Genomic DNA, 26,204 nt, shown 5'->3' with positions numbered 1-26,204 from the left:
GTAGGGACGGGAGGGAGGGCAGGGGGGTCCGGTGGAAGGGCCAGGGGCGGAGGGGGGGGGCGGCGCGACCCGGCGCGAAGCCTCGCAGCGATGTCTGCCAGCGCCGCCGCCGCTGGGGTTTTGACAGCTTGGCGGAGCGGAGTGAGCGGAGCTTTATGGTAATTGCGGTTCTCCACTGGCCTTCTGGGTAGCGAGCGAGGGGAGTATCGGTGGGGCGGGGGGGGGGTGTGAGGGGGCGGCTGTCCTCTCCCTGTCCGCGAGAGCGCGGAGTCCCCTCGGGGCGCCGCAGCTTGGCAGCGACCTGTGCCAGCCGGGGGGAGAGGGCCAGGAGAAGCGAGGAGCCGGCGGTCGGCTGGGGGGGGCGCAAATCAATTAGTCAGGGCAAGGGAGGGAGCACCCTGCCTGGGTAGGGAAACGCAGCCAGGGGAGGGGGGAAACTTGCAGAGGGAAAAAGCGGTGGCGGCGCTGCTGCCGCCGCTGCTGCTGGCGGCGGCTCCCTCGGTGCAGCGCCTGCCCGGGGGGAGGGGAAGGGAGGGGAGGCGGCGGCTGGAGGAGGAGGAGGAGGAGGGAGAGAGGGAGGGGGGATGCGAGGGGAGCGCAGCGTGCAGCAGACGGAGCCCGATCTCCCAGCGGCAAGGTGAGGAAGAGCGGCTTTCCCGGCGGACTAAAGAGGTTGGGGGGGGGGGGGGGAAGGAAGAAAAAGAGAGAGAGAGGAGGAGAACAGGAGGAGGAGAATTAAATCCCCAGCCACACACACACACAAAGCCGCGGCGGCCAGGGCACGGGAGACGGCGGCGCGGGCGAGATGTGGGGAGCGCCGCGCTCGCCAGCGCAGGAACTTCGCCCGGAGCAAGCCAGCAACATGGCGCTGCCAAACCAGAGCCGGCAGCCGGAATGAGCATCGCGGGCTGCCGCTCCCGCTGCCGCCTCTGAGCCCAGCAGAGCCCAGCAGCGAAGCCTCTCCCGTGGGCACCTGCCCCGGCGGCCGCGCTCCTGACCCCCGCGGACTCTCTCCCTTCCCGTTCCCCGGACCAGGCACACGCACCCCCGGAGACGGGGAGCGCGATCGGGAAAACTTTTTCTCATCTCTCTTCCCCACCCGCCCCGACGGGGCTGCCCTTCCCGGGAGAGCAGCCGGGCGAGGGAGGCGACGGTGAGGGACCTGCGGCGGGGACCGCGCCGCAGCCCAGCGGCGCGGCAGGAAGGTCAGTGCTCCGCTCCGCGAACGCCTCCCTTGCGGGGAGCGCCGCCGGCACCGGGTTCCCCGGCTACCGGGCAGCCTTCGGGACTCCCCTCGCCTCGCCGCGGGGAGGGCGGCGCAGCCAAAAGTTACGGCGGGGCTCGGGCGGGGGTGGGAGGAAAGGGGTCTTCCCGGTGCGCCTCTGGGACTGCGGCGGCCGAGGGGAAGTTTAGAGGCAGTTTGTTGGGAAGATGCCTGTTTGAGAAGCGGGGGAAGCTGCTGGTCGCGCTGTCGGCTCCGGTGCGCCTGTGTGTGTGTGGGGGGGGTTGATAGCGGTGGTGTTCTAGTTCGTTTCGCACTTTGCGATCGGGAAGGTGGCGGTGCTGGGCTCCGGGGGCTCGGGGTGAGCGAGGAGCCACCGACCCCCGCCGGGCGGTGCGGGGCTCCGGGGGGACGGGGCGAGGGAGGAGGGACCGTACGGACCCCCGCCGGGCGGTGTGGGGTCCGGACCGAGCGAGGAGCCACGGTGCGGGGCTCCGGGGGGACGAGGCTCCCGAGGAGCGACGGTGGCGACCCCGCGCCGGGATCTCCGGGCTCCGCGCTCCCTGCCGCGAGCAGCGGGAGTGCGGGCAGGTGAACGGCGGGGACACCCCGCTGCGGGCTGCAGTCCCATCACCGGGAGAAGCCGGGGCGCCGCTCCCCCCCCTCCCCCTGTGTTCCCTCCGCCCTGTCGGGGCGGGGGCCGCGGCGCACGTGGGGCAGGGCGGCGCGGGGCTTTCCCGGGAGCGGAGCGGGGCTTGGCGTGAGGTCCGGCGTGACACGGAAGTTTAGTCAGCCCGAAAATGTAGTTTGGAGTTGGGAGAGCGAGCCGGAGGAAGGCTCGAGGCTTGCCTTCAAAGGGCCGGCCGGAGGGGGGCCGGCCGGGCAGGGAAGCAGCGGAGGCTGCTTTGTGAAGCCGGGGCCAAATGGGGCGGCTTGTGCGCAGCATATGAGGCACGCATTTGATGTTCGCGGAGCGAGTCCGGGGGCGAAGGCTGCGGAGCGTTCACGTTCCTCATTCTCGGTGTGTGTGTGTGTCTTATGTTTTTTTTTTTTTTTTTTACTCCTCTCTCTCCTTTCTGCGATGTGCATCGGATCCTGGGGTTTCGTGATCGCGGAGGGAGTGTGTGTGCGTGCGTGTGAGCACCTCGCCCTTCCCCCCGACAAAAAAAAAAAGCCCCGACTGTAGTGAGCGGTGCAAAACTGACAAAGTGTGAGGACTGGCTTTAATGGTATCGCCTCGGAGCTCCTCGCAGTGTTCATTCCCACTAATGAATCTTTTCCAGAAACTCCGTTCATTGCTTTCATCTGCTCTTTGGAGCCTCCACCTTTTGTATTCGTGTGTGTATTAAGAAAAAAAAGGGGGGGGGGGCGGTAGGCAGCCCGCACCACGTAGCCCCGCAGCAAAACCCGGATTTTCCAAAGGTTTCTATTAACTTTTTTTTTTTTTTCCTTCCCACCCCCTCCCCGTGGCCTTGCCCTGAGGGTAGCCGTGCCTCGCCAGGGCTGCTTGGGAACAAAGCTAGGGGTGAAAGCGAGCGGGCGGTGCGGGGTCTCGGCCCCGGGGGCAGCGCCCGTTCCCCCTCCGGTGGCTCAGCCGCGCCCGGATCGCCGCCAGCCGCGCTTCTCCCGCAGCTTTGTGCTCGCCGATCCCGGCGGAGCGCTCCCTTCTGCCGCCGCTCTCGCCTTCTTGCGTCCCCGAGAAGCTGGTGCCTTTCTGGCTGGAGCCCGGTGCCGTCGCGCTTGCGACACACCGATTCATTTCCCTTCGATTCTGCTGTCTGAGCCACTGGGTGGGTTTTCTTTCCCTTTCTTCCCCCCCCCCCCTTTTATTTTTTTCCTTCCCGAGAGGTAGCCAGCGTAGCGCTCACCCTAATTGCTTTTAGGAGGATTAGGAGAAAATTCCTCTTTCCCCCCCCGGGCCGCCGCCTCCCCCCCCCCTCCGGTTGCCTTTGCGCGCCGGGGTTGCAGTTTATCCCCGGTGCAGTTCTTTGAATTGCTGTCACAAATAGGTGACTCAGAGTTAATTAGGAAGTATGCACCGGATCAATGGGCTGCACAGCTCATTAGTTATTCCCCAGCCTTTTGCAGCAGGGTTGGACCTCCGGCTTCTCTCCCCGTATATACACCTCTTTAATACGCAACCCGGAGGGCTGGCAGGGACCAGGGAGCACTTGGGGTGAGGGGGGCTGGGTGCGAAAGGGGCGTGATGAATACGGACATTGAAGTTTCCAGGTTGGGAGGTTGCATGTGGAGGAGCGGCCGGATCCTTCTGACTTCCCGCCCCCCTCCCCCGCCATCCCAGCCCCTCCCGCCCCGGCTATGGAACCTGCCTCCCCGCACGGGCGTGGAGGGTCCTTTCCCGCCCCGAGGTCGGAGGGACGAGCCCGGAATGTTACCAAAAACAAACAGGCACCCAAAAAAAAAAAAAAAAAAGAGGGAAAAAAGTGTGTGTGTTTATTGGAGCGTACGCTGAGAGAGCAGACAAAATCTCATTTGTCAGGCATGAAGGTGGGCTGTGTGGAAGGCTATAAATATACCGGGGAGGATTGTATCGCGGTCACTTTTCTGTTCTTCGCCATTTCTAAGGTGAGTGGCGGAGGCTGAGGGACCGGGCAGGGGCTTCTCCTGGTATTGTTTGTCCGTCTGTGATAGATCGGTCTAGACAGCCGCTCAGGCTCCCTGCGAGCTCAGGAACCGGAGCCTGAAAGGGAGAGTGGGGGAGTCGGAGAGGAAAAGGTCACCGCGATATTTTTTTCTTCTTTTTTTTTTCTTTTTTCTTTTTTTTTTTTTTTCTCTTTTGGTGGCGATGCTTGTTAACCCTTAAAGCCGAGAGGGGATTGGGACCGGGTGCTCCGGCCTAGGAGATCGCGGGAGCAGCGAACAGCCGCAGGGATGCTGCTGGAGCGGGGATGGGGCAGCGCGCCTCGGGCCCTGGCGCTCCTCGTCCTCTAGAAGGCTCTAGAAGAGCTGTTTCCCACAACAGGAAAAGAGTTCATGAGGCGAGCGCCGGATCATTTCGTTCCCAGGAGTTTCCTCTCTGGAAACTCCGAGGAACGCTTGAAGCCGGGATCGGGGAAGCTCGACGGGGCCCTGAGTGTGATCGGGCAGGCGAGCGAGCCCCGGTGTCAGCTGCTTTCCGCCTCCCCCGGCCCCACCGTGCCCCCCATCTCCCTCCTTCCCGCCGGATACAGTGGCAGCCCCGCAGTGGAGATTCCCGGCCGCGCGGGGGGAGCGACTTTCCTCGGCCGTCTTCAGGTCCCGTCAACTTCTCGGTCCTCACGGGATCTCCCCGGCTCGTGTCCGTGCAGGTGGAGGCTGGGAGTACCTGCTGCGGGGTGTCTGGAAGCCCACGGGGGCACGCACACCTCGTGGAAGGCAAGGGCGAGCGGAGAGGAGAGCTGGGGCTGCGCTGGGGCTCGGCTGGGTCTGAGCTCCTTTGCGGCTCCTGCGTGCGCGTGTGCTTCCTTTTGTACCGAGATGTCCTCGGTGGATGAGATGCGATCGTGGCGTGCAAGCCTGGGCGGTACAGATTAAAAGCAGTTAAGGCTTTAGAGCGATAGATAAAAGCTGGTTTTGTTGGATTCGCCTGCAGCGCGGACCATTCCCATTCCTCTTTGTCTGAGCCCCGGTTCCGGGCGCTACAGCCTTATTGGAAATGCTCCCGAGCAGCCCGCGCAGCCAGGGCAGCAGGCAGCTCAGCGCTTATTTACACGTCACATCTAAATACATCTCTAATTAGATAGAAGCAACGCCGGAAATGGCAGATTTGTTGCATATCTAATAGAGACCAGTGCAAACAGACTCAGCAGGGTTTCCCTCTCTTCTGCCCCCACCCCCCAAAAAAAAAGACCAGCAAGACCAAGCTATTAATATGAGACCGAACAGCAACGACTTCTCCCATTTGAGCGCATTATGAACCACATTGGCAGATGTCTCTATTCTAATATTTAAAGCAATACTTAGAATGTGTGAACTGAATGCCCAAATATGGACTGGGTCTTGAAACAATACTGGTGCCTTGGCTTTATTCCTGCACTGGTGGACAATCCAGGCTCTGTGTCACGCACTGTATCTGTCTTTACCATGATGTGCTGAGAGCTGCAGCTTCTCAGGCACTTAGAAATTGTTGTCCCTTTTCCTTTCTCCTCCCCCACCCCATGATAATTCCTGTTTTTAAAGGCTGATAAAGAAGCCAATGTCCCTTAACAGGGATGCCAGAGGCAAGGCGTCTGAGCTCCAAGGGCTCCTGTACAGTCTGTGCAAGCAAACTTCGTGGATCTGTGCAGCTGGGAGACCACACAAAGTTGTTGACATGCTTTCAGGTCTCCGTTCGTGGAGAAAATGGACCCAGGCCACTGCAGCCCAAAATAATGAGAGCTGCGCATACCAAAGTAGTCTTAGCAATCTGTGGCTGTCGTTTAAAAGGTCTCTCAACTTTGACCGGTGAGTGGCCCCTGCAAAGACGGGCCAAAGGCCTGCTGCAGCTCAGGTCGTAGCTCCAGCTACTACATTTCCCTGGGACTAAGTGCGGCTGGGAGTAAATTGGTGCTCGGCACGGAGGAGAAGCGGATTCTGATTTCTGCATGTCTTGACAAAGATGTGGGCTCATGCTGGGGGCTCTGCAGCTTAGTTGGGTTGCGCAGGTGATATGCGATACCATATCTTTCCCCCTAGCACCACAAATAGATCACGTTTTAGTGTGGGCTCAGAAAGAGCAGCGTGAAGCCGAGTTTAATACTTCCTCCTTAGGTTGGTGTCGCTTTAGAAATAATTGATGGCCGGAGTGGGCCTGCTTCCCTCTTTCTTGGTTTCGCAACACAACCTGAGCGGCGGAGTAGAGCTGGCTGGCAGGGGAGAGCCGGGATAACCCTTTCTAACTGCGCCGAGCAGCTCTGGCTGGCTCTGTGTGTGTGTGCGTGCAGGAGGCAGCGCGGCCGCCTGGGCTGCAGGCAGGGGGAGTTCCCCGAGCAGCTCCCGTTAATCCTCCTGTCTTTTCAGGGAACGGGGGTTTACGGCCGTCGCTGCTCCGGAGTGACCTTTCCCTCCAACCCGACCCTCTCGGTCCCGAGGCTGTGGCGGACAGCCTTGTCTGTCCCAGGGGCACAGCTTTGGTGGAGGTTTCTATGGAGCAGCCAGCCAGCGTGCCTTTGAATTGCTGAACAGATGAGGTGGGGACGCAAAAGAGGAGGCCAAGAACTCGTGGCAAATGCGGATTTAGGAAAGTTCTGCTGCTTTCCAGCAGGGAATTCATTTTTCCTTGTTTGCTGGACAGCAGTTCTTGGCCGAGTGGAGATTTTTTTTTTCCCCTCTTCTCTTCCATCGCTGGAAAAGTTAGCGAGTGAGAGCGTGCTTCAGTACCTGCCTGCCTGCTTTCCTTAACTGTTGTCTGAATTATTTGGGGTTGTCTGTATTATTTGGGACCCTCCCTCTGCACGCAAGTGCTCTTCGCACCCCAAACCCACCTCGTGAGCTAATAGATTCGGTGCCGTGTGATTAGATGTGCAAGGAAGTCCTCTTGGAGAAGATCCTGACAGCATGAAATATAATTCCTAATCTCAAAGACAGTTTCCAGTATAATCTCATTATGCACCACAGACTCCCGGTGTTATTTTGTAGAAGGCGGACAATGATCAATTTACATTGACCTGGGGCTGGGCAAGCTTTTAGATGGTAATTGCCATATTGATTTGCATGCAAAAAGAAGACCTGCTAAAATTAAAGACCGGAAGCTAAATTAAACTAAATTTATCGTCTAGGTGCAAACTAAAAGACTTGTAAAAGTCTAGGGTAGACTTGGAAAGGTATGAGATTCAGAGGAAAATGATTCTTATCCCGATCACTCATGAAAATGAATCTACATGATGGAGACCGGGGCTGCAAAGACCCCATTGTGAGCAGAGGCACACAAGCCGAGGCTGTTCCGTGTAAGCCCCGACTCTCTAAACAATCAGAGAATAAAATATCTCCTCTGTCCAATGAAAATCTCAGCCTGAATGTTGGGATTGTCGTGCTAAGGAAAACAAAGCTTTATTTGGATAAGACAATTAAAGTGGAAAGCGCAGAATCCACCAGCCACACTGGGAATGGCTCGTATAAAGAGCTGAGTGTGTTCAATAGAGCGCTGGGGAAAGGGGGAGGCTCCGTGCTGCCGAGCCGGCACCGGGAAAGCCTGGCATTGTGCTTCCTTTGCCTGCTCCTTGGCCAGGAGGGACAAGAGTGCTCCCAGCCAAACACGCTCTCCTCTTCGTGGCTCCTGCTGCTCTCAAAGTAATCTCCCACGGCCCAGAGCTGCACTGGCACAGCTCTCTCCAGGGTTGTTCCCCCATGTACCTCCAGACAGTCCGTAGTGGGTTGCAGTGTGCCAGCGCTGCCAGCTAGCCAGTTCTTTCTCAAGTGCGTGTTTCGCTTTTCATTTTCAGCCAGAGTAGCTCTTGCTCTTACCCCAGGTGTTCGTGTAATGCGCAGGAATACCTCACTTAGGGGCCTCAGTATTTGCATATTACAAAACATTTGGGCCTGTATCCTCAGCTGTAAAAGTCAGATCTCCTCCTCCACGGGAGTATCGGAGTAGCTGGTGCCTGGCACAGTTGATAGCAGAGAGAAGGTACTCGCACAAGCAGCAGACCTCATGCCTGGGGCAACCCAATGGGTGTCCTTGTGCTTGCATGGAGCAGGTGCCGTGGGGCTGCTTGTCCCTCACCTGCTGCTGTGTTTTCCCCAGGCTCCCCAGTGGTGGGGTGGCATTGCAGTCAGGGGTCTCCTGGAGGGGGTGGGAGAATGCTGTGGGGTTAATTTAGCCTCAGCCTGAGTATGGCATTTGCACATGGTGGCGGGAAGGGACAGAGAAGTTAAATCAAAGCTGCAGGGGTGGATTCGCAGCTCTCCTTGAAATTCACAGGGAACTCCCTAAAGGCACGGGAAGGGGTGGGCTGAGCTCCTCTTCTTTCTAAGTGCAAATTCTCTCCCTGAGCCAAACTTTCTCCATGTGAAAGCTCCTGGCTATGGAGAGATTCTACAGGGATATCTGATCCCTGGGCAATCCCCTTTGCTTCCACGCCCTGGCGTGCCTGGTTACGCTCTAAGCCTCTCTGGCTCGCCCACAGCCGTGGGAGGCTGGGCTGGGTGTTGCGGGAAGCCCTTGCCACAGGCTGTGGTCTCCTGGCTTACCTTGCTCTGGCCTGGTTGTGCTCCCTGTGCGCTGTTTTCCTTTCCTCCCGTTTCAGTAGTCAAGCACAAAGTGGATTAGCAAAGCCCCGTGCAGAATTAAGCAGCCCGATGCGAAGTTATGCTGAGTTCTGCCAGGAGGACTTGCCTGCCTTTTCCCAGCAGACCTCCCGTGCTGTGCTGTGCTTTGCAGTGCCAAGGCCAGCGAGCAGGGGTGGGTGGATACTTCCTGGGGTCTCCATGCAGCGGTAAGCAAGGAGAGAAATAGCTCTGGCTAAAGTTGCGAGCAGTAAGGGAAGCCGGAACAATACTTGAAGGCAGGAAGTGATCTCCCAGGGTAAGCGTTTTAATGGAAGTATAACCTGGCATTGCACAAAAACCCAACCCAGGGTGGCTGCTGCCAGCTAGGGAGGATGCAGGGCTTGGGGAGATGTGTGGGAGGCTGCGCCGTGCCGTGCCAGGGGCACCCACGGCAGAACCGGGGGTGGCTGCGGCGCGGCCTGCCCTGAGCAGGCGGCTGAAGGTTGTCTTATTTTAGCTACAGAAATATCTCTCTAGATCTGTTACTGTGAGATCTCGTTTGCAATAAACTGTATTGGCTCTCCCCTTTATACAAATTTCTGGTATGAAAGAAAACCCAGGCTATATGCATGGAGGCAGGCATGAGCTAGTGAGATCAGGTTTCCTACCGAGCTCCCGGAGGAGAAGTCAGCATTTGATTGAAGCTACACTTGGTTCTTGGTTCCCAAGGGACAGCAGCCCTGAAATACGAGAGCCCTCCCTCCTTTTTTTTTCTCTCCTTCTCTCTCTTCTTCCTCTAAAAGCCTTTGTGCTGAAAGAGCCTCAGTAGGCACGAATCGCTGGTCTCTCACAAGAGTGTGTTGCAGCCTTTGCTGACATTGTTTTGTTAGCAGTGGTTTTTACCAGGCCAGAAGATTTCCAGTTACGTATAGGCAATGAATAGTCTATGACACTGACCTGAGAGTACGTACTGGCATCATTTGTAGGTGAATCGGATTCGTAAGTCGATTGGAGACGTAGTGCATTGTTGTGAAGCACTTTTACCTGCTTGGGGAGTGCTGCCCTTTGGCAGGAGTCAGGCCAAGATGGAGATGCCCTTCCAATAAAATCAGCTATTTCCCCTTGCTAGTGCCGGCTCCCAGACCGCATGTAAGAACCTAGCAAGTGCGCTTCCAGCTCCTGCGGCTGCTTCAGGAGTTCGTGTGGTACACAGATTTTAGAGAAAGTCACCCTGTTGTGATATTCCTTTAATGATGCTCAATTCGGGTAGCGCTGGGTGGCAAACTGAGCGAGGAAAGGTTTCCTCGAGTCGCTTTATTTTTCCCTCGATTCTATTCAGCGTATTCCACCTCTCCTCTAACTTTGCCACCGATACAAAATCAAGTAAGTGCAGGGAAGGAGGTACCGGGAGATTTACACTGAAAATTCCAGCTGTGCCCAACAAAAGGCCCACTGCGAGTGTGCAGCACACTCCTTTGCTACCCAGTGGTTGTATCGCCAGCGAAGTTGGAACCGTGCCTTAGCTTACTGGGGTTTTTCATTCTTCTTCTTTTCCTTACGAGGGAAAGGGCTGAAGGGGGAAGCGGGTCCGTGCCGGGGCCTCTGCAGGGTCACCGCCCGGGGCAAGGCCGGCGGGGGCGGAGGGGCCCCTCGGTGGGAGCTTCGCTGCGGGAATGGCTCAGGGCGCTGCAGCCGGGGGTGCGGGAGCCCGGCTTTCCCTTCCCGGGGATGGGACACGACGTGTGCCGCTGCACAGCTGCTGGTGCGGCTTTCCCTACCGCTGCGGGCCCCCGCCTCGCCCTTCCCAAAAACCAAATCGAGAGCCGAGCTAGACTTCCGACGGGGCTTTTTGGTCGGGGTTGGAAAAACCCCTCCCCGCTGCGAGGGAAGCCCTGCAGCGCTCGGGACACGGCCAGCATCGGGCTGGTGGAGCATCCCCCCCTTTCCCCGGTCTGGAGCATTTCCCTCTCCCCTTCCCCCGGTCCGGAAGATTATCCCTTCCCCGGTCCAGAGCATCCCCCCCCATCCCCGGGCCGGAGCATCCTCCTACCCCCACCCCTAATCCCCCGTTCCCGGAGCATCCCCCCCTTCCCCGGTCCAGAGCATCCCCCTGGAGCAGCGAGGCTCCGCCTGACCAACGGCGAGGCACAAGCACGTTTCTGGCCCCGGTGTGTGTGTGTGGGAGGCGGGTAGAGGGTGTTCCTTGTTTCGAGTAAACCAGCTGCGGTAGTTGATGGGAAAGCAATGAAGGCAGACACAATGCTGCTGTTGTTGGTTTGATCTCTAACTGGGGATTGTTAGTCTGGATTTAACTCCGTGCGAGGAGGGGGAAGGCGAAGGCTGTTTACAGCCAGTGCAAATAATGTGACAGCTGTTGGAGCGCGAAGAGCCCGCGCCTCGCCGGCACTCGCACACAAAAGCTCTCGCTGGCGGCCGGAGCGGCCCCGGGGCCGCTCCCGGAGGCACCGCCCGCCGCTGCGGGGCGGCCCCGGGGCTCGGCAGGCATCCCGGGCGGCGGCGGGGCGCCCAGCCTTTCTCCCCTGCCGCGGCGGCGGCGCTTGAGCAAACGCCCCTGGGCGGAGAGAAGCCTCCCCCCCTTTAACCCCCTCCCCTCGCTTCTCTCCTCCTCCGCCCGATGTACGACCGCAGCCGGGCTGCGGGAGGAGCGGCCGGCTCTCTCCCGCGCTCGGGAAATCCCTCCCGCCGGTGGAAGCCGGGTGGCAGCCGTCACTTTGCTGGGAGCATCCCGGTAGCCCCGCGGGAGGAGAGGGCAGCCCGGCTCCGAGCTGCTGCCGGCCTCGGGGAGGGCGCGGTGCAGGGGTTGCCTCCCGAGCACGTGTTGGTGGCGGAGTTCTTATCTTTCTTATCTCTTGGGAAGGCAGTTGTTATCTCTTGGGACGGCAGCGCAGCCCCTGATCACCTGGACGTGCTGGCACTCCTGGAGCCAGGTCCTTGGTGAAAAAACTCCTCCTCCTCCTGCGTAAATAGCCCGAGAGGCCATTCTTTCCTGAAAGCCTCTGCACCTAAGCCCCTCGTTGCCTTTTGAGCATAGGACACAAGATGCTGCCTGTTCTTGAAGTTTGCTACAGTACCCAAAGTGGTCTCCCGTCCCTTTCAGAAGAGCCTCTGGAAAGTCGAGGGAACTTGGAGTACTGGGTTCCGGCCTATATTTGTCCCTGACATAGTTTTGCTACCTACGAGAATCGCTGTTTTATACAGTAAGTGACCTCCATGTACTACTACTGTCTTTTTGGCGAGGCGGCTCTGGGGCAGAAAGCAGGTAGGAAGGGGAGATGCCTGTTTCCTCCCCCACCCCCCTTTTTGTAATTTTGGTCAATGTGTTGCCTTTATCTCTTTCTCTCCAGTCAATCCATTATTTTTTTTTCTCTCTTTTGGCCTTGACTGTTGCCTTGGTCCTTTATGGATTACGTTGTGCTATTAGTGGCAAAAGTGCGCCAATAGTCATTCAACAATTTTAGCATCAATTCCTATAAACTGGTGTTTTATATGACATGTGCCATTTTTCTGCAAGAATACTGCTTGCGAAACTACTTTCGCCTTGGAGCAAAGGCAGAAAGATAAACAAGCCTGTATAGCCAAAACACTGGCAATCTCTGCCTTCCTTCCAAAGCTTTTAAAGTCACGGAGTAATATTTTCAGGATTATGCTGCTGCTGCCTCTGAGGAGGGAATGTCACTAGCGTTGAAGAAAAAAAAAAGAAAAAAAGGAGAGGGAAAAAAAGCTAATGCAAATTAGAGAAAAATAATTTTCTTTCAGCGATATGCAATGTATTAGTCACTTGTTATCATGCTTAGAGGCAGACCTCATTTGCGCGTCTGCCAACTCGTTCACATCTGCTCAGAGCTGTTCAGGGCATTTTAACCTTGGCGGTGTCGTGTCGTAGTCCCACGGATCAAGAACGAATAATTAAAGCTCTAAGCAGCAGCAGCAAAAAAATTCATAGCCGCCCATCTGCATGGCAGTTGGATACTCTGCTTTGTTTCGGTGCGGAGCGCCGGGATGGGAAGGAAAGCAGGGAAGGAGGAATGCACACGCAAGGCCGGCGGCGGCCTCTGCTTTGGCTGCCCTCCTCTCCGGCGGGGCATCGCCGCCACCGGCAACTTTATTTCTGTTTTTTCCTTTTTTTTTTGTAATTTTTTTTTCATGGAAAAGCCGAGCGTTGCTATTGTGTTTCCTTTTATTTGCCTCTCCCGGTGTTCTGCGCGCCCCGAGACGGGCGGTGCGCGGCGCTGGCTCTGCCAGCCCTGGACGTGCGTTCCTTCTAAAGGGCTGGAGGAGAAGGTGATGTGAGGCTGGGACACAAGAGTTGTGGAGACGTTTACCGAGGTGCTCGTTAATACAGCTTTCGTCACCGAGGGCTCGCCAGGGCTTTCCAGAAGCGCTCGGGAAAGCGTTTCCCATCAAGGAGAAACGTTAGCGCCGTAAACCCGGCATAAACTTCGGGGCGAGGCTGATTTTTATGCATTGTTTAGCAGAAACCGAGGTGTTTGTTTGTTTGGGGTTGGGAAGGGGTGGGGAGGAGGAAAAAGCCCAAACTTCCCAAACACTTTTTTCTTTCCTGCGGTCCCCGTGTACCGGAGCCTGGCCCCGGCGCTGCTGTGCAGACAAAGCCCTGCGGGGGAACGGGAGGCTTTCAGGCCGGCCGCGTTAGGTAAAACGAGAGATGGAAGCACCTAAATTTAATATTTGGCTGTTGTGTGCCAGCCATTTGGTGCAGGAGCCGCCGTCCCCCGGCGGGGCTGCCGGGGGCGGGGGGGGGGGGGGGATGGGGGGTGGGATGGTTTGGGGGAGCGGAGGGAGCCGCTCCCCATCCATCCATCAGCCCCTCGAAGCTGTTGCTCCGTAAATGAGGGAACCACAGGCCCTGTCAGCCGCAATTATGCAAAATGAAGTCGTCCGTGATCAATATCTCCCAACGTCCCCGACGGATGCGGCGGGGGAGGGGGGGGGGGCGGTGGATGGGGGGGGGTACAGGAGGGGGCGTCCCCACCCGGCTCCGGGCGCCGCGGTGGCCCGAGAGGGAAACCAAGGGCGTACGTCCCATTAATCACCTCTTTCCCCTCGCGGGGGGGGTGCGGCGGGGGCCGGGAGGGAAGGAAACGGGGTCCTTGCTCCGGTATTTCTGCGAGGATAACGCTGCGGAAGCGAGCGCAGCCGTTCGGCCAACTCTCTCTCGCAGGAGCGCTGGGAAGCGCTAGGACTTTTGTATTCAATGCTGGGGGGGGGTGTGTGTCTGTGTGTGTCTCACCCCCTCCAGCCCCTTAAGTTTCCTGAGCTATGGTGGCGGTGGAGTGGGGCACGGCGGAGCCCGGTGAATGGCGAGCCCGTGACGCTGCGCTCGCCGAACAATGGGGGACGAAAAGGGGGAAGGGGCTGGTTTGGTGCTATTTTTTTTATTCCCCCCCCCCCTTTTTCTTCTGTTGTTTTCCTCCCCCTCTTTCTTTTCTTTCAATCCCCCCCTCCTGCAAAGCAAAAGCCACACGGCATAAAGGCAACAACAATGAAGGGCTCCCGGGATGCCGAGTGCGCGGCGGGTTAATGGGGCGGGGGGCGCGCAGGCTTGCGCTCTTGCTCTCTCCCTTCTCCCCGCGGCCTTAAATTACCTGAAATGCACATTTCTGCCCGGCCCGCGGTGCGTGGGTGTGCGTGCATGCGTGTGTGTGTGTGTGTGTCCCTCTCCCGTTGCTGCCGCTCCTCCTCCTTCGCAGCCCGGGCTCGGGTGCTGCCTGTTGTCTCTGGCAGCAGCAGCGGAAACCTCGCTCCCGTGTGCGTGCGTGTGTGTGTGTGTGTTAAGTGTGAATGTGTGTCTCTAAAATGGCGCGGACGACCTGGGTAGGGAGATGCCGCGGCGGGTGGGCGAGCTGGGGGGGAGGCTGGGCTCCCGCCGGGGGCCCCGTCTGCGCGGGGTGTTCTGCGGCAGAGCCGGGTTGCGGCTCGGCTCCCTCCTCCACCGCCTCCTCCAAGGCAGGGGAGGGAGGGAACCCCAGTATCCCCCCACCCCCCGGGACGGAGGCATCGGGGCACGGCGGGGGGCGGGCGTGTGGGTGCCGGAGCGGTGCTTGGGCGCTCCCGATCGGCGAACGGGGTCGGTGTTTTCCCGCGAATCCCCGGGAAATCCTTCATTGCAGCGATGCCTCAAAGTTGGGTACCAGCCGCCTTTGCCTCCCTCCGGGTGTGTGTGTTTGAACCTTTGCAGCTCCTTTAGCGCACGGCTTCCCCCCCCCGCCCCCTCCGCGTTTTAACGAGGTGGGGGGGATGTAGGAGCGAGAGCTCCTGCCCTGCAGATGTCCCGTAACCTTCGAGCGTGGGCATCACCCTGTGCCGGGACAGCCCTGGCCACCCAGGCTGCCCCACGGGGACGTGTCTCTGGGGGCCAGGGCTTTCCCGGGGCTCCCGGGTAGAGAGAGCTCCGTGAGCTGCTGGGGAGGGCAGACAGGGTTATTTGAAGGCTCGCCAGCCATTTTAACTCCCCCTTCTTGGCCTCCTTCCCCCGCCCCCTTCCCCAGTTCCTAGGCTTATCATTAATTGAAAACTTTTATTATTATTTTTTTGTTTCCCCCCCCCCTTTTTGGCTGCTGAGCGCAGCAATGATTCGCCTCGCAGCATATGGGAAAGCGCCGCTGCCGCTCGGGCGCGGTGACTGCGCAGGGGCCAAGGCGTGACAGACGGCGTGGGGGGGGGGGAGCACGGGGGCCGCCTCTCCCTCGGGGTCGCCTGTGCCGGAGGTGGGTGGGATGTGCAGGCCATGAACAGAGGGGGAGATGGGGGCTGGGGTGCATTTCCGCCGTGCCCGGCAGCGGGGGAGGATGCCCCGTCGAGCGTGACCCCTCGGCGCTGGCTCGACGGCCCCGGTTTCTCTCGGACGGCTCCGCCGCGCTGTGTTTACACGGCTAAAAGGTCCCGATCCGACACGTGATGGTGTGGGAGCGGCGAGGGGGGGGGATGGGGGGGGGACACACAGGGAAACGGGGACAGGGCGGCTGCGGCAGGAGCTTTAAAATAAACCCCGACCCCCTTCGCGCTGCCTGCACGCCTGCCCTGAACCGAAATGCACCGCTGTCGCGCATGACTCAATATGTATTTTAAATCGGTTTAGCGATCTCGCTGGCGCATTGTGCTTTAGCTTTATGGTTAAATGAAATGCCACACGTCCCGGGTAAAGGTCAAACTTCTTTAATCCGCGGATCCGCGCGGCGGCTACTTAAGTCTTGCAGCTTCCTCCTCTGGTTTACAGAACGTGTCACCGGCGGGGATGCCGTGTGGAGATGGCAAACCCCCCCCCCCCCCCCCCCCCCCCCCCCCCCCCCCCCCCCGGTATCTTTATTTTTATTTTTAAAAATAAAACAACACGCAGCCAGCCCTGTTCTTTAAACACTCGTCTAATATTAGATCGCTGCCTGCTGCCAGAGCTCTATAGGGCGCATTGTAAAACGACGCAGCAATACGGTGGCTTTAAAGTCTCCTTCCTAGCCGTGGCACAGGCCGTTGTTTTTTTTCTATAAGTCGTAAATACGTAAGTCGGAGGTACAAGATAAACGAGGCACCTAAACGCATTCATAAGCAGCTGCCCGCATTTAAGCTTATAAATACCGCACGAGCGCTGCCCTCTAAATCAAGACCCCGGTGAACGGGGTGGGGGGTGAGCGCTAATCGAAGCAGATCGCTCCGAGTCCCCCCGATCGGTTTTCACTTCTCTCGCAGGGATTTTCACAAATCTAGAAATGATCTTTTCGGTGGCCTGGAAGCAGGCGGCCACGGGGCGGGGGAGGGGTGGTTGGTGTTGGTGAAAAATCAGAGCTGGCTTCAATTTATTACATCGTTTTTAATATCCGAAAGGCCGGGCGGGCTGTTTGCCGGAGCTCCAGCCGCTCCGTCGGTGCCACCGGCGCTCACAGGCTTCTTTTCCCCCTCCCGTCCCCCCTTGCTCCCCCCCCGCCGGCTGCCGCCGCGCTGCTGCTGGCTCTTGTGGCTTGTGCAGTGGAAACTGGCGGGCTGCCAGCCGGAGCTCGGAGGTGGAAAAGAGTAAAGGCGCCAAAAGGGAACTCGTGCGCCGCTGCAATTCTCCTCCCGCCCCGCTTCCTGGCTCGCTGCAGCCGCCGGGCTTCCTCCGACAACCATCGCTCCCCCCATCTCCCCGCAGAGACCTCCCTTCCTCCGCCACTGGGCTCCCCGGGGCCAGAGGAGGGTGCCCCGACCCGGGCGGCACTGCCCTCACCTCCTCTTTCCCCCTGGGGCACGGAGAAGCGTCTTCCTCCTCCCTCATCCCCTTCCCGCGGGCATCGGGTTTTTCTCGTTTCCACGCCAGGAGCGTGTTAACAAAAACTTTTGCTGCTGCTGGCGTCGATGGTTGCCAAAAGTCTTGTTGACGTTGTGAGGGAGACCCAAACGTTTCCCTTTTCTAAACCAGCTGCCCGCACGGCGCGGGGTGTGCGTGCATGCGTGTGTGCATGTGCGTATGCATGTGCATGTGTGTGTGCAGACTCTGCCTGTATATGTGTGTGAATGCATGTATGTGTGTGCAAGTTTGTACGTATGCATGCGTGTGTGCATGTGTGAGTCTGTGCGTGCATGTACACGTGTGTATATGTGCATGTGTGGGTCTGCGTGCGTGTGTGTGTGTGCATGTGCATTTGCGCGTGAGAGTGTGTGTGTGTGTGTGTGTGCGCGCGCCTGTCTCTGCGGCGGGGCCGTGGGTGTTCCCGGCTCGGCCCCGCTCGGCAGCACGCCGGGAGGCAGGTTAGTGCTTGCAGGCGCTTTTTCTTTTTTTCCCAACTGGTTTCACACGGCGGCATCGCTGCGGAACCGCGTGTGCGATGCGCGTCTCGCCCCCCCCTTCACCCTCCCCCCCCCTCCGCCTCCCTCCCTCCCTCCCTCCCTCCTCCGTGCATCACCATCTATATTTAGCCGCAAATGGCTTTATCGGCCAGACACCTCCCGGAGGAAATGCCGTGCGCTCTCCCGAGCTCCGCTCCGCAGCGGGGGCGGCCCGGGAAGGGGGGGTTGCGGTGCTCTGGGTGTGTGCGTGTGTGTGCACGCGGTGGCCCGGCGGGTGGCGGGCAGGGAGGAAGGTTTCCTCCGTGCGCTGGGGCGCTCACAAGCCGTCGGGCTTGCATAATGGGGCCACCCCCGCGGAAGCTGGGTATAAATAGGAACAGTGTCCCACACACCCTGATCCCTTGTCTCCCGTATCCCCGTTGCTCGCTATGTCCCCCACGCCCCGATCCCCTGTCCTCCACAACGCTGTCCTCCACTATGTTCCCCACACCCTTGTCACACACTATGTCTCCTACAACCCTGTCCCCTATATCCCTGTTGCTTGCTGTGTGCCTCCGCATCCCCAACCCCCACTATGTCCTCCCCGATCCCCTGTCCCCCACAGCCCTGTCCTTCCACATGTTCCCCATATCCTTGTCTCCCACTATGTCCCCTCTATCCCCGTTCCCCTGTCCCCCACGACCCTGTCCCTCACCCCCCATCCCCCACTGTGCCCCCCACACCCCTGTCCCCCACTATGTTCCCCACATCCCCGTCTCCCACTGTGTCCTCCACACCCCTGTCCCTCAATATGTCCCCCATGTCCCTGTCCCCCACTGCGTCCCCCACATTCCCGTCCTCCACTGCGTCCCCCGCACCCCCGTCCCACACTATATTCCGGCGGCATCGAGGTCTTGTGGTGCTGGTGGCGTTCGGCGGGGCTGAGCCCCTGCAGTCCCCTGTGCCCCGATGGGTTGCCACTTCGCAAGGAGAGAGAGGGGAGAAGGAGGAGGGAAGGAAAGGGCGTGCGAAGAGTTAAAAGTCTGCTGCTTGTTGCAATGAAATTATGGCTGGCAGTGGCGCCGCTGCTCCTTCAGCAGACCTCCACTTTTAAACAGTTCACAAGAAGTTCATCAGGGTGGTGATTATAACTGCGCACGGTGAGCGCCAAGGGGCGGCTTTTGGGGAAGGGATTGGCAGCCCCTTTGGGGTGAGGGCTCTGACCTGCCCTGGGGGGACATCCCATGGTGGGACATCCCATGGCATTCCCTGCCCTGGAGAACTTTGCCCTCTCTGCCGGTGGCAGCAGGACATGGGGTCTCCAGATTACCCGCTGCAGCTGGGATACCTTTTGGCCCCCCCCAGTGCGATTTCAGTGTTTCGCTATCAGAGGATTGATGGGCTCTAATTCAGGCCTTATCTTAATGATATACTTCCACCGAGGAAGCCAGGAGGGCACAGGCGGCCCACATTGGCCTCACGTGTCCCTGAAGAAAAGTGGGGCGCAGGGTGTGGGGCCACGCACCGCCGAGGTCTGTCTGCTCCGAGCTGGCATCCATCCCTCACGGATGAGGCAGCACACACGGGGCAGCTACTAACCTTATGTAAAACCCTAAATCACTCTCTCCATGCTGCTGCTGCCTCTATTGAAAACATTACGAGCGGCGCATCTGGAAAACAGTAAATCTGTCCAGAAACCGTCTTTCTAGTGAAATAACTCCTTTTGAATGATAGCGCGGTATCTAATCTCCGCGGATTTTTGTTTCCTTGCAGCGATTTTTGTGGACTTCATTAGGGAAAGCTAACTGTTCTGGAGAGAGGAGGGTCAGCACGCCATTTCATTAATATACATTTGTTCCAGACGTGGAGTTTTGCACAAAAGGCCCTTCTGAGGGGAGAAAAAAGTGTTGGGGAACAAGGCTTTCCTGCCGTTTCAGTTCTTAAACCTCTCTGAGCGTGTGTGAAGTATTGTGTTAAAGGCCCAATCTGGGCTTCTTCCCCATTAAATGCCAAAGTGATCATTTGCATATTTTGTAGCCTGACAAAGGAAATGAGTTTGCAGGGGAAGCATGGATGCTTTGGGAGACGTTAGGCATTAAACTCCCAGTGGTCAATCGCCCGTTACTGGCTTGTGTATGTGTGTGTGCAAAAGGAGTATCATGCCTCCTGCTTAAAGGCTTCTATTTTTGTGAGAGAGGAAGAGCTGAGGGATATCCTATGCATTAAAGGCTCCCCCTACTTATTAACCCAGCATTTAGCAGCAGGATGCAGGCTGAAGCTCAGTCAAAAGAAACGACTCAACCTCCGAAGAGCAATTAAAATCTTGCACTGGAATAAATCATGCGCCGCAATAATCCTGTTAATAAAACGCAGCTTGTCCTGACACTTCGCTCATGCAGCAAACTAGAATTTAATGCGAGTGGAGGTGGCGTTAGGCAACGTAGAGGGAAGGAAAAGCCTTTCCGCCTCTGCTGCTGGACGCGAAAACGCCGTTACCTTTCACCTGCCTCTCTGGCTGCACACAGTGCCGATCCTCTTGGACTGCTAATACTTCTCCAGCGAGCCCGCTAATGATTTCTTTCCCTGGAGTGAGCAGGCATCATTGAATTACCGAAAGCACTCGCAGCAGCAGCAGCAGCAGCAGCAGCAGTAGCAGTAGTAGCAGCAGCTCCGATGCAGAAGCCACCAGGGCTCAGTGCTTAATCAAATCAAGGGGTGGGGAGCTCGCCAACCCACTTACTATTTTTAACCCCTTTCTCCAAGTTAGTCATGTACAGACGCTAAAGGGGAGGTTTTTATTTAGATCCCTTCTGTAGCACCGTCTCTTCAGTTTTAAGTCCTCGTGTGAAGGCTTTATTGGCAATCAGCGTAGCTAATACACGCGGTATGTGGCTGTTCTTGCAGTGCACTTCTGCTCCTGTGAGTGCCTGTGGGCAGTTTCTCCTGTCCCCCAGAGCCGATGAGGTCTCCTTCCTTGGTTCAGCCTATGCCAGATGAAGGTTTTGGAACTGGTGCATAGTTGGCCGGCTGAGTCATGTCTTGTTCAAATGCAGTGGAGAAACTTTTAGTTGTCGATAGCCTGGAATGATTCCTAATTTTCTGTATGTGTGCTGGGGAAAAGATCCATCTCCTCTGACCTATAAATGCCCTCAATTTGCTCCTTTATTGCAGGGTATCTCCCTTAGCGGTTAACGTAGGCAGCTCACTCCCCGCACCGATCCTGCATTCATTATTAACTACCCAGAGGGAGGCTGGCTGCTCTGTCGCGGTGTTTGCACTTCCTCCTAGACGAACGAATCTGCTCAACTTTTTTTTTTTTTCTTTTCTTTTTTTTTTTTTAATAGAATATAAAACCGTGAAGAAAAGCAGTGATCTTTTAAGAAGACGTCATGCTTTCTGCAACTCCCCTGTATGGCAACGTTCATAGCTGGATGAGCAATGAAAGGGTCCGCATGTGTGGAATTAATGAAGACAGGTAAATATTTAAGCTGCTGGCAAGTTAAACCACACTGTAATTCTGTAGCGTGAGGTCTCGGAGTTTGCTCGCTTCTCTAATACGGGAGTAGATAGCTGCTGCCGTGCATCGGGATCAGTCCAGCTTGGAGGAGGGGTGAGGGGGGACGTGTCTGAGAGCGGTAGAACAGCCGCTGATTTACTATTTAACAGGCAACCTGGGTCAGTGAAGCGGGGACACCCTTTAAAGAGATTACTCCCCAAAGCGGCCTTTAAACGTGCTTTTACAATTAATTTATTATTTCGTATTTGTGAAGGGGAATTAAACCAAACAGTGCACACGTTCTTGTGGTGACTCTATACGGCAGAGGGGCTCCTGCCTACGGCTTGGTATTCCCTGCCTTTGGACCAACTGCTTGTCCTATGAAATAAGAACAGCAGCTTTTCTGCCTCCCACAAGTGAACTTCTCTTCCTTGCCACCTTTTTTTCCTGCTGATTATCATTCATTCAGTGATAAAAATTTTAGTCTTTTAGTAATTTTCAATGGGGTGATGCAGGCTGCTGTCCTCTTCCTTTAAACTCCAGCTTTTTAAAAAGCAAAACGACACTGAACAGAAGCTGCAGGTACACCTGCCTTTCTCTGTGCCTACTTTGTGCGGTTTTAGTGTTTTTATGTCTTCTTTTTGAGCCCGTGTTCTCATTGTTGTGTGAAAAGTTTCTAAGAAGCCAGGGAAAGTTTTCTGTCTTTCAGTGGAAAACTGTTCGCAAACAAACTGGACATGGGACATGGCCAAACATCTCACTCTGGCTTTGCACTCTCTCCCCCTGCTTCCAGTTATTTAGGCATAATATTTTTATGTGCTACTTGCATGAAAGGCAACTCTTAATAAACGAGTATATTAAAATGGTATTTATACTTTAAGATGATGATGTGCCTTTAAGCACTTTAATTGAAAGGAGTTCTTTTGGGTAATGCTGAAACTTTCCTTCTGCTGCATGTCAGCGATTTTTATCCCCAGGATTTGAAATTTGGCACAAAGGTATATTCTTTATCGGTGCTTTCTGTGATAACAAGTCCCACTGCTGCAACACTGGTGCGGCACAGATGTGCAGCTCACTCTTTAGCATGGAACAGCTGACATTTGTATGATCTTAGTGTGTGCGTGTGTGTTTTAATTTTCTCCTCGGCAGTGTGTATGGATGGTACTTGAACAGAGTATGTTTAAAAAGGGATATTCTCTCCTTGGAAAAAAGTAAAGGGCAAGGGAAAAAAGAGAAGACCTTGACAAAAATCATTTGTGTGGAAGAGGCTGCTCTGAGGTGTGCTCGGTGTGTTCTTGCTGTCAAAACCCTTTATACTTGTTTTCAAATGGTCCTTGATTTCTAAAGTAGTTGCTGTCCATTGGTACGCAGAAGGAATAATACGATATCATATGGGACTTCTCTAGGGGAATCAAAATATGGAGGTGACATAATTTTATACTGATCTGAGATGCACAGGATGGTTTCAAATAGTAAGCTGCTGTTTCTTAATAGGAAAATTCCCGTTAATGATGGCGATGCACCGAAAAGCAGACTGGAGTTGAGGGAAGAAAATCACCTGAATCACGCTGTGGTAAGAAGTTTATAGCTTTATGCTGCAGCTGAATTCGTTCTCCCTGCCCTGTCTCCCACTCCTGAGTGTTATTACATGATCCATTTGGAGAAATGATTAAACCACCTTTCCATTGCAGCTCTAGCTGGGCTTAAGCAAATAGCAGTTGTTTCTGTGGGAGTGAAATGGGACTTTGTTTCTTTATTTTGTTATTCTCTCGGTGCTGACTTCGTGGTGTGTTATTGTATGATATCATATTCTTACTTTTGCTCTGTTATGGGTAACGTCATGCAGCGTATCTGCATGTCTAACGAAAGTAGTTCATGCAAGTGTTAAGTACATCAGTGTTTCAGCAGTTGGTGGTTTTCACCTTCTTTGAGTACACGTGTGGAGTAGTGAGTGAGGAAGAAACTCGAAAGTGGACATTTCTTTATGCTGCATCCTCAGATGCTTTGCCCTGTGAATTGTGTTATGGTGTTGAGCTTTGGAGCTGAGGCAGAAGGAGAGGTCCTGGAGGAGAACAGGCTCTCCATCCTTCCCTTTCCACTCTCTACACTGCCTGCCTGCATCCTCTCTCTGATGGGGCTAGGGCTGAGGAGCTGTATGGGGCTGGTTGCTGCATGGTAGCTAAGCCACCAAGCATCGTCTCTGTGCCACTTGTGGCTTCTTGGGCTGTGGATCCTCACACCTTTTTTTTCTGCTTATGTATTTTGGGTGCAAAGAGATTTGTATTGATGTTTGTGGTGATATGTATTGCTCTGTAGGTTCCTGTTCTCCCCTTCTTCAGTGTAATCAGCCTCTGTATGTTTTTATGACAAACAAAGTGTTCGCACTGGTATTGTTTCTCTTCAAATGCTGACATGTCTGTAGCTTGAGTGGTGGTCATTGTAGCGAAATGTGAAAGTAACATAACTTCTTGTTCTGTAAAGGTGGATGCAACTACAGCACATCGCATTGACAGTCTCGCAGCTCTGAGTATGGACAGGTCTGGACTCATGCGAGAAGGACTTAGAGTCCCCAGTAGTATTGTTTATTCCAGCTTGTGTGGACTCGGCTCGGAAAAATCACGGGATGCTACAAGTTCGATAGCCGGGCTCGGATTTACTCCTGAAAGAAATCCAGAGATACAGTTTAAGTCTAATCCTCCTGAAGCGGTAGAAAATGCACCTGTCTCTGGAAAAGCCCCAAATGGATTCAGCGCTATTTACAAAACGCCACCTGGAATACAAAAAAACTCTGTCCCGACGGGGGAGACACTGGGTTTGGACCGAGTTGCGGGTGACAAGCAGAGTCCCCTTGGTGTCAATGGTGCTAGTTACCTTAGGCTCCCCTGGGTAAATCCTTATATGGAAGGCGCGACACCCGCCATATACCCTTTTCTTGACTCACCAAATAAGTATTCGTTGAACATGTACAAGGCATTGCTACCTCAGCAGTCCACCTACAGCTTACCGCAGCACCTGGCTTACTCGCCTGTATGTACGAACGGTGAACGTTTTTTGTACCTGCCTCCCTCCCACTACGTTACCCCACACATCCCTTCGTCGTTGGCATCACCCATGAGGCTCTCTACTGCTTCGGCTTCACCGGCAATCCCGCCTTTGGTGCACTGTCCGGATAAGAGCTTGTCGTGGAAGATGGGCGTCAGCCCCAACAACCCTGTTGATGCGCACACCTACCCCCACATCCAGAGCAGCAAGCAGCCCCGGGTCCCTGCTGCCAAGCCGGCTCCTACCAACATACCTGCGGACCCCGCGCTCCTGCTGCCACACTCGCCCCGGCCATCCCCTCGCCTCCCTCTGCCCACCCAGGCCGGGGACGCTTACACCGATTTCCACAAACATTTCCCAGGGATCACCACCTCTCCCTCATCTGCTGTTACGCTCCCAAAGCCCTATGTGAACGTTGGTAGTGAATTTCCAGCCTCTCGCCTCTCCAACGGGAAGCTTCCCAAAGGCAACGATGCTAGTGAAGCACCCCCACCGGCTGCTCCCCACACACGGAAAGCTGGCCATGACCGGAAAGACAACAGGTCCCCGCCGCTCCTGGAAAAGCAGACCCCAACCAAAGATGTCACTGACAAACCGCTGGACTTGTCAGCGAAAGTCGTTGAGACGGAAATTGCTAGCAAGTCAGACCACAGCAAGAAAATGACGCCGACGGTGCTGGTGCACGGCAGGGCAGGAGGAGGGGGGCCACACTTACCTAGCAGCGACATCATTCAGAAAGAAACTATTTCTCCTGGGAATGGCTGTCCCATCTACAGACCTGAAATTATCAGCACGGCACCGTCCTCCTGGGTCGTTCCCGGTCCCAGCCCTGGTGAGGAGAGTGGGAAGAGCGTCCAGCTGAAGAATAAGGCACTGGACTGGGTGATCCCGCAGCAGCGGAGCTCCTCCTGCCCCAGGATGGGCAGCACGGAGGCAGTCATCAGCAGTGTTTCAGGGACGGTGGCGGTGGGGGGACGGCCGGCATCGGCATCACCGGCTCCCAACGCCAATGTGGATTGCGCCAAGACGACCAGGAGCTCCACAGAGAGTACTGCATCGGTCATACAGCATGTTGGGCAGCCCATCGCCACCCCTGCAAAACACAGCAATAAGGTGGCCAAATCCTGCAGCCAGGAGGCCAACTTTAAGGCGAGCGAGACCGCCCTGGCCTCCAGCCCCATCTTCCTCCCACCCAATGAGGCATTTCGCTCCCCACCTCTGCCCTACCCCAGGAGTTACCTCCCGTACCCCGTGCCGGAAGGGATAGCCATTAGCCCTCTCTCCCTCCATGGGAAAGGACATGTGTATCCGCACCCTGTCTTGCTGCCCAATGGCAGCCTCTACCCTGGCCACCTGGCTCCCAAACCCGGCCTCCCCTACAGCCTGCCGGCAGGGCGGGGGGAGTTCATGACTTACCAGGATGCTCTGGGGATGGGGATGGTGCACCCCATGCTGTTGCAGCATTCAACTTTGGAGATCAATAAGGAGGAAAAGGTGGAAAGAAGGTCACGGTCTCATGAGAGGGTCCGCTATGAGGACCCAGCTCTGCGGGGTCGATTGCCAGAGCTCCTGGAGAGCAGTGGTAAGATGCATTTCGAAGTACCCAGTGACAAGAGTGTGAAATTGCACCAGAGCTCCAGCCACGGTAAAAACTTGGCCAAAAGTGACAAACACCTCTTCCCTGATCTTCTGCGAGACGAGCAAGAGGCTAAAGGCGAAGCAAACGTAACGAATGTTGGCTTTGCTACTGAAAGCAGTAATCAGGCTAATGACCCTACAAAGCACAAGGTAGAGCAGGCGTCGCAGCACAGAGATTTTATTGTAATGAGAGAGGAATTTGGGAGAAATAATGATCTTCACGAAACCTATAATTTCAAGCAAGCCCAGAGTTCATCTGTGTTCAGCTTAAGGAAAGAAGATTTATCTGTGAGCCAGCCTAAAGAGAGAGTAACCATCCAGCCTTCGTCCGCTTTCTTGGAAAACACTCATGAAAGCGATGTTCCGACTCTGGCTTTTGGCAAGGTGCAGGAGGACACGAAGCCATTCTGCATGGGCACCGCACCACCCAACATCGACACCAGCCAGACCTATACCAAAGACGGAGCCGACGACACAGAATCTACTGATGGCAAAATACTGAAACCCAAGCCGTCTAAGTTGGCCAAGAGGATCGCAAACTCTGCCGGTTACGTAGGTGACAGATTCAAGTGTGTGACGACCGAACTGTATGCAGACTCCAGCCAGCTCAGCCGGGAGCAGCGGGCGTTGCAGGTGAGTCTGTGCGGTCCAACGGCCGCCGCGCTTTTTGTCGTTATTTCTCTGTTGCAAGTCACAGTCAAGTATTAAAAGTTGAGAGAAGCAGCGCAGGTGGGGAGATGAGAAATTTTTTGTTAGGGCATACTTGCCAGAAATGGTTTTAAGTAGCAAAGTATGTTTGTTAATGAGAGCGAAGTGATGTAAAGAATAGTGTATATGGCTTTTATG

At 56.0% G+C, this 26,204-nt stretch overlaps 1 protein-coding gene across 7 annotated transcripts in view; it reads left to right on the top strand.

Moving 5' to 3' along the window:
- Positions 1 to 26,204, top strand: part of BCOR (BCL6 corepressor) — an 82,963-nt gene that overhangs the window by 21,800 nt on the left and 34,959 nt on the right. For 5 of the 7 annotated variants that reach the window (XM_054068528.1, XM_054068512.1, XM_054068536.1 and 2 more), the window contains exons 1-4: positions 578 to 637; positions 20,527 to 20,657; positions 22,173 to 22,251; positions 23,160 to 25,991. In XM_054068528.1, the coding sequence (XP_053924503.1) occupies positions 20,572 to 20,657; positions 22,173 to 22,251; positions 23,160 to 25,991 (2,997 nt within the window). In that variant the 5' untranslated portion in view covers positions 578 to 637; positions 20,527 to 20,571. Of the gene's footprint in view, positions 1 to 577; positions 638 to 708; positions 1,206 to 20,526; positions 20,658 to 22,172; positions 22,252 to 23,159; positions 25,992 to 26,204 lie in introns of those variants that run through there. The other 2 variants (XM_054068504.1, XM_054068497.1) reach the window with 2 other exon arrangements.

This window comes from Cuculus canorus, chromosome 1 (assembly GCF_017976375.1).
Source record: "Cuculus canorus isolate bCucCan1 chromosome 1, bCucCan1.pri, whole genome shotgun sequence".
NCBI lineage: Eukaryota > Metazoa > Chordata > Aves > Cuculiformes > Cuculidae > Cuculus > Cuculus canorus.
The sequence above is the reverse complement of the archived record's forward strand: the minus strand, read 5'-3'. Positions and strand labels throughout refer to the sequence as shown.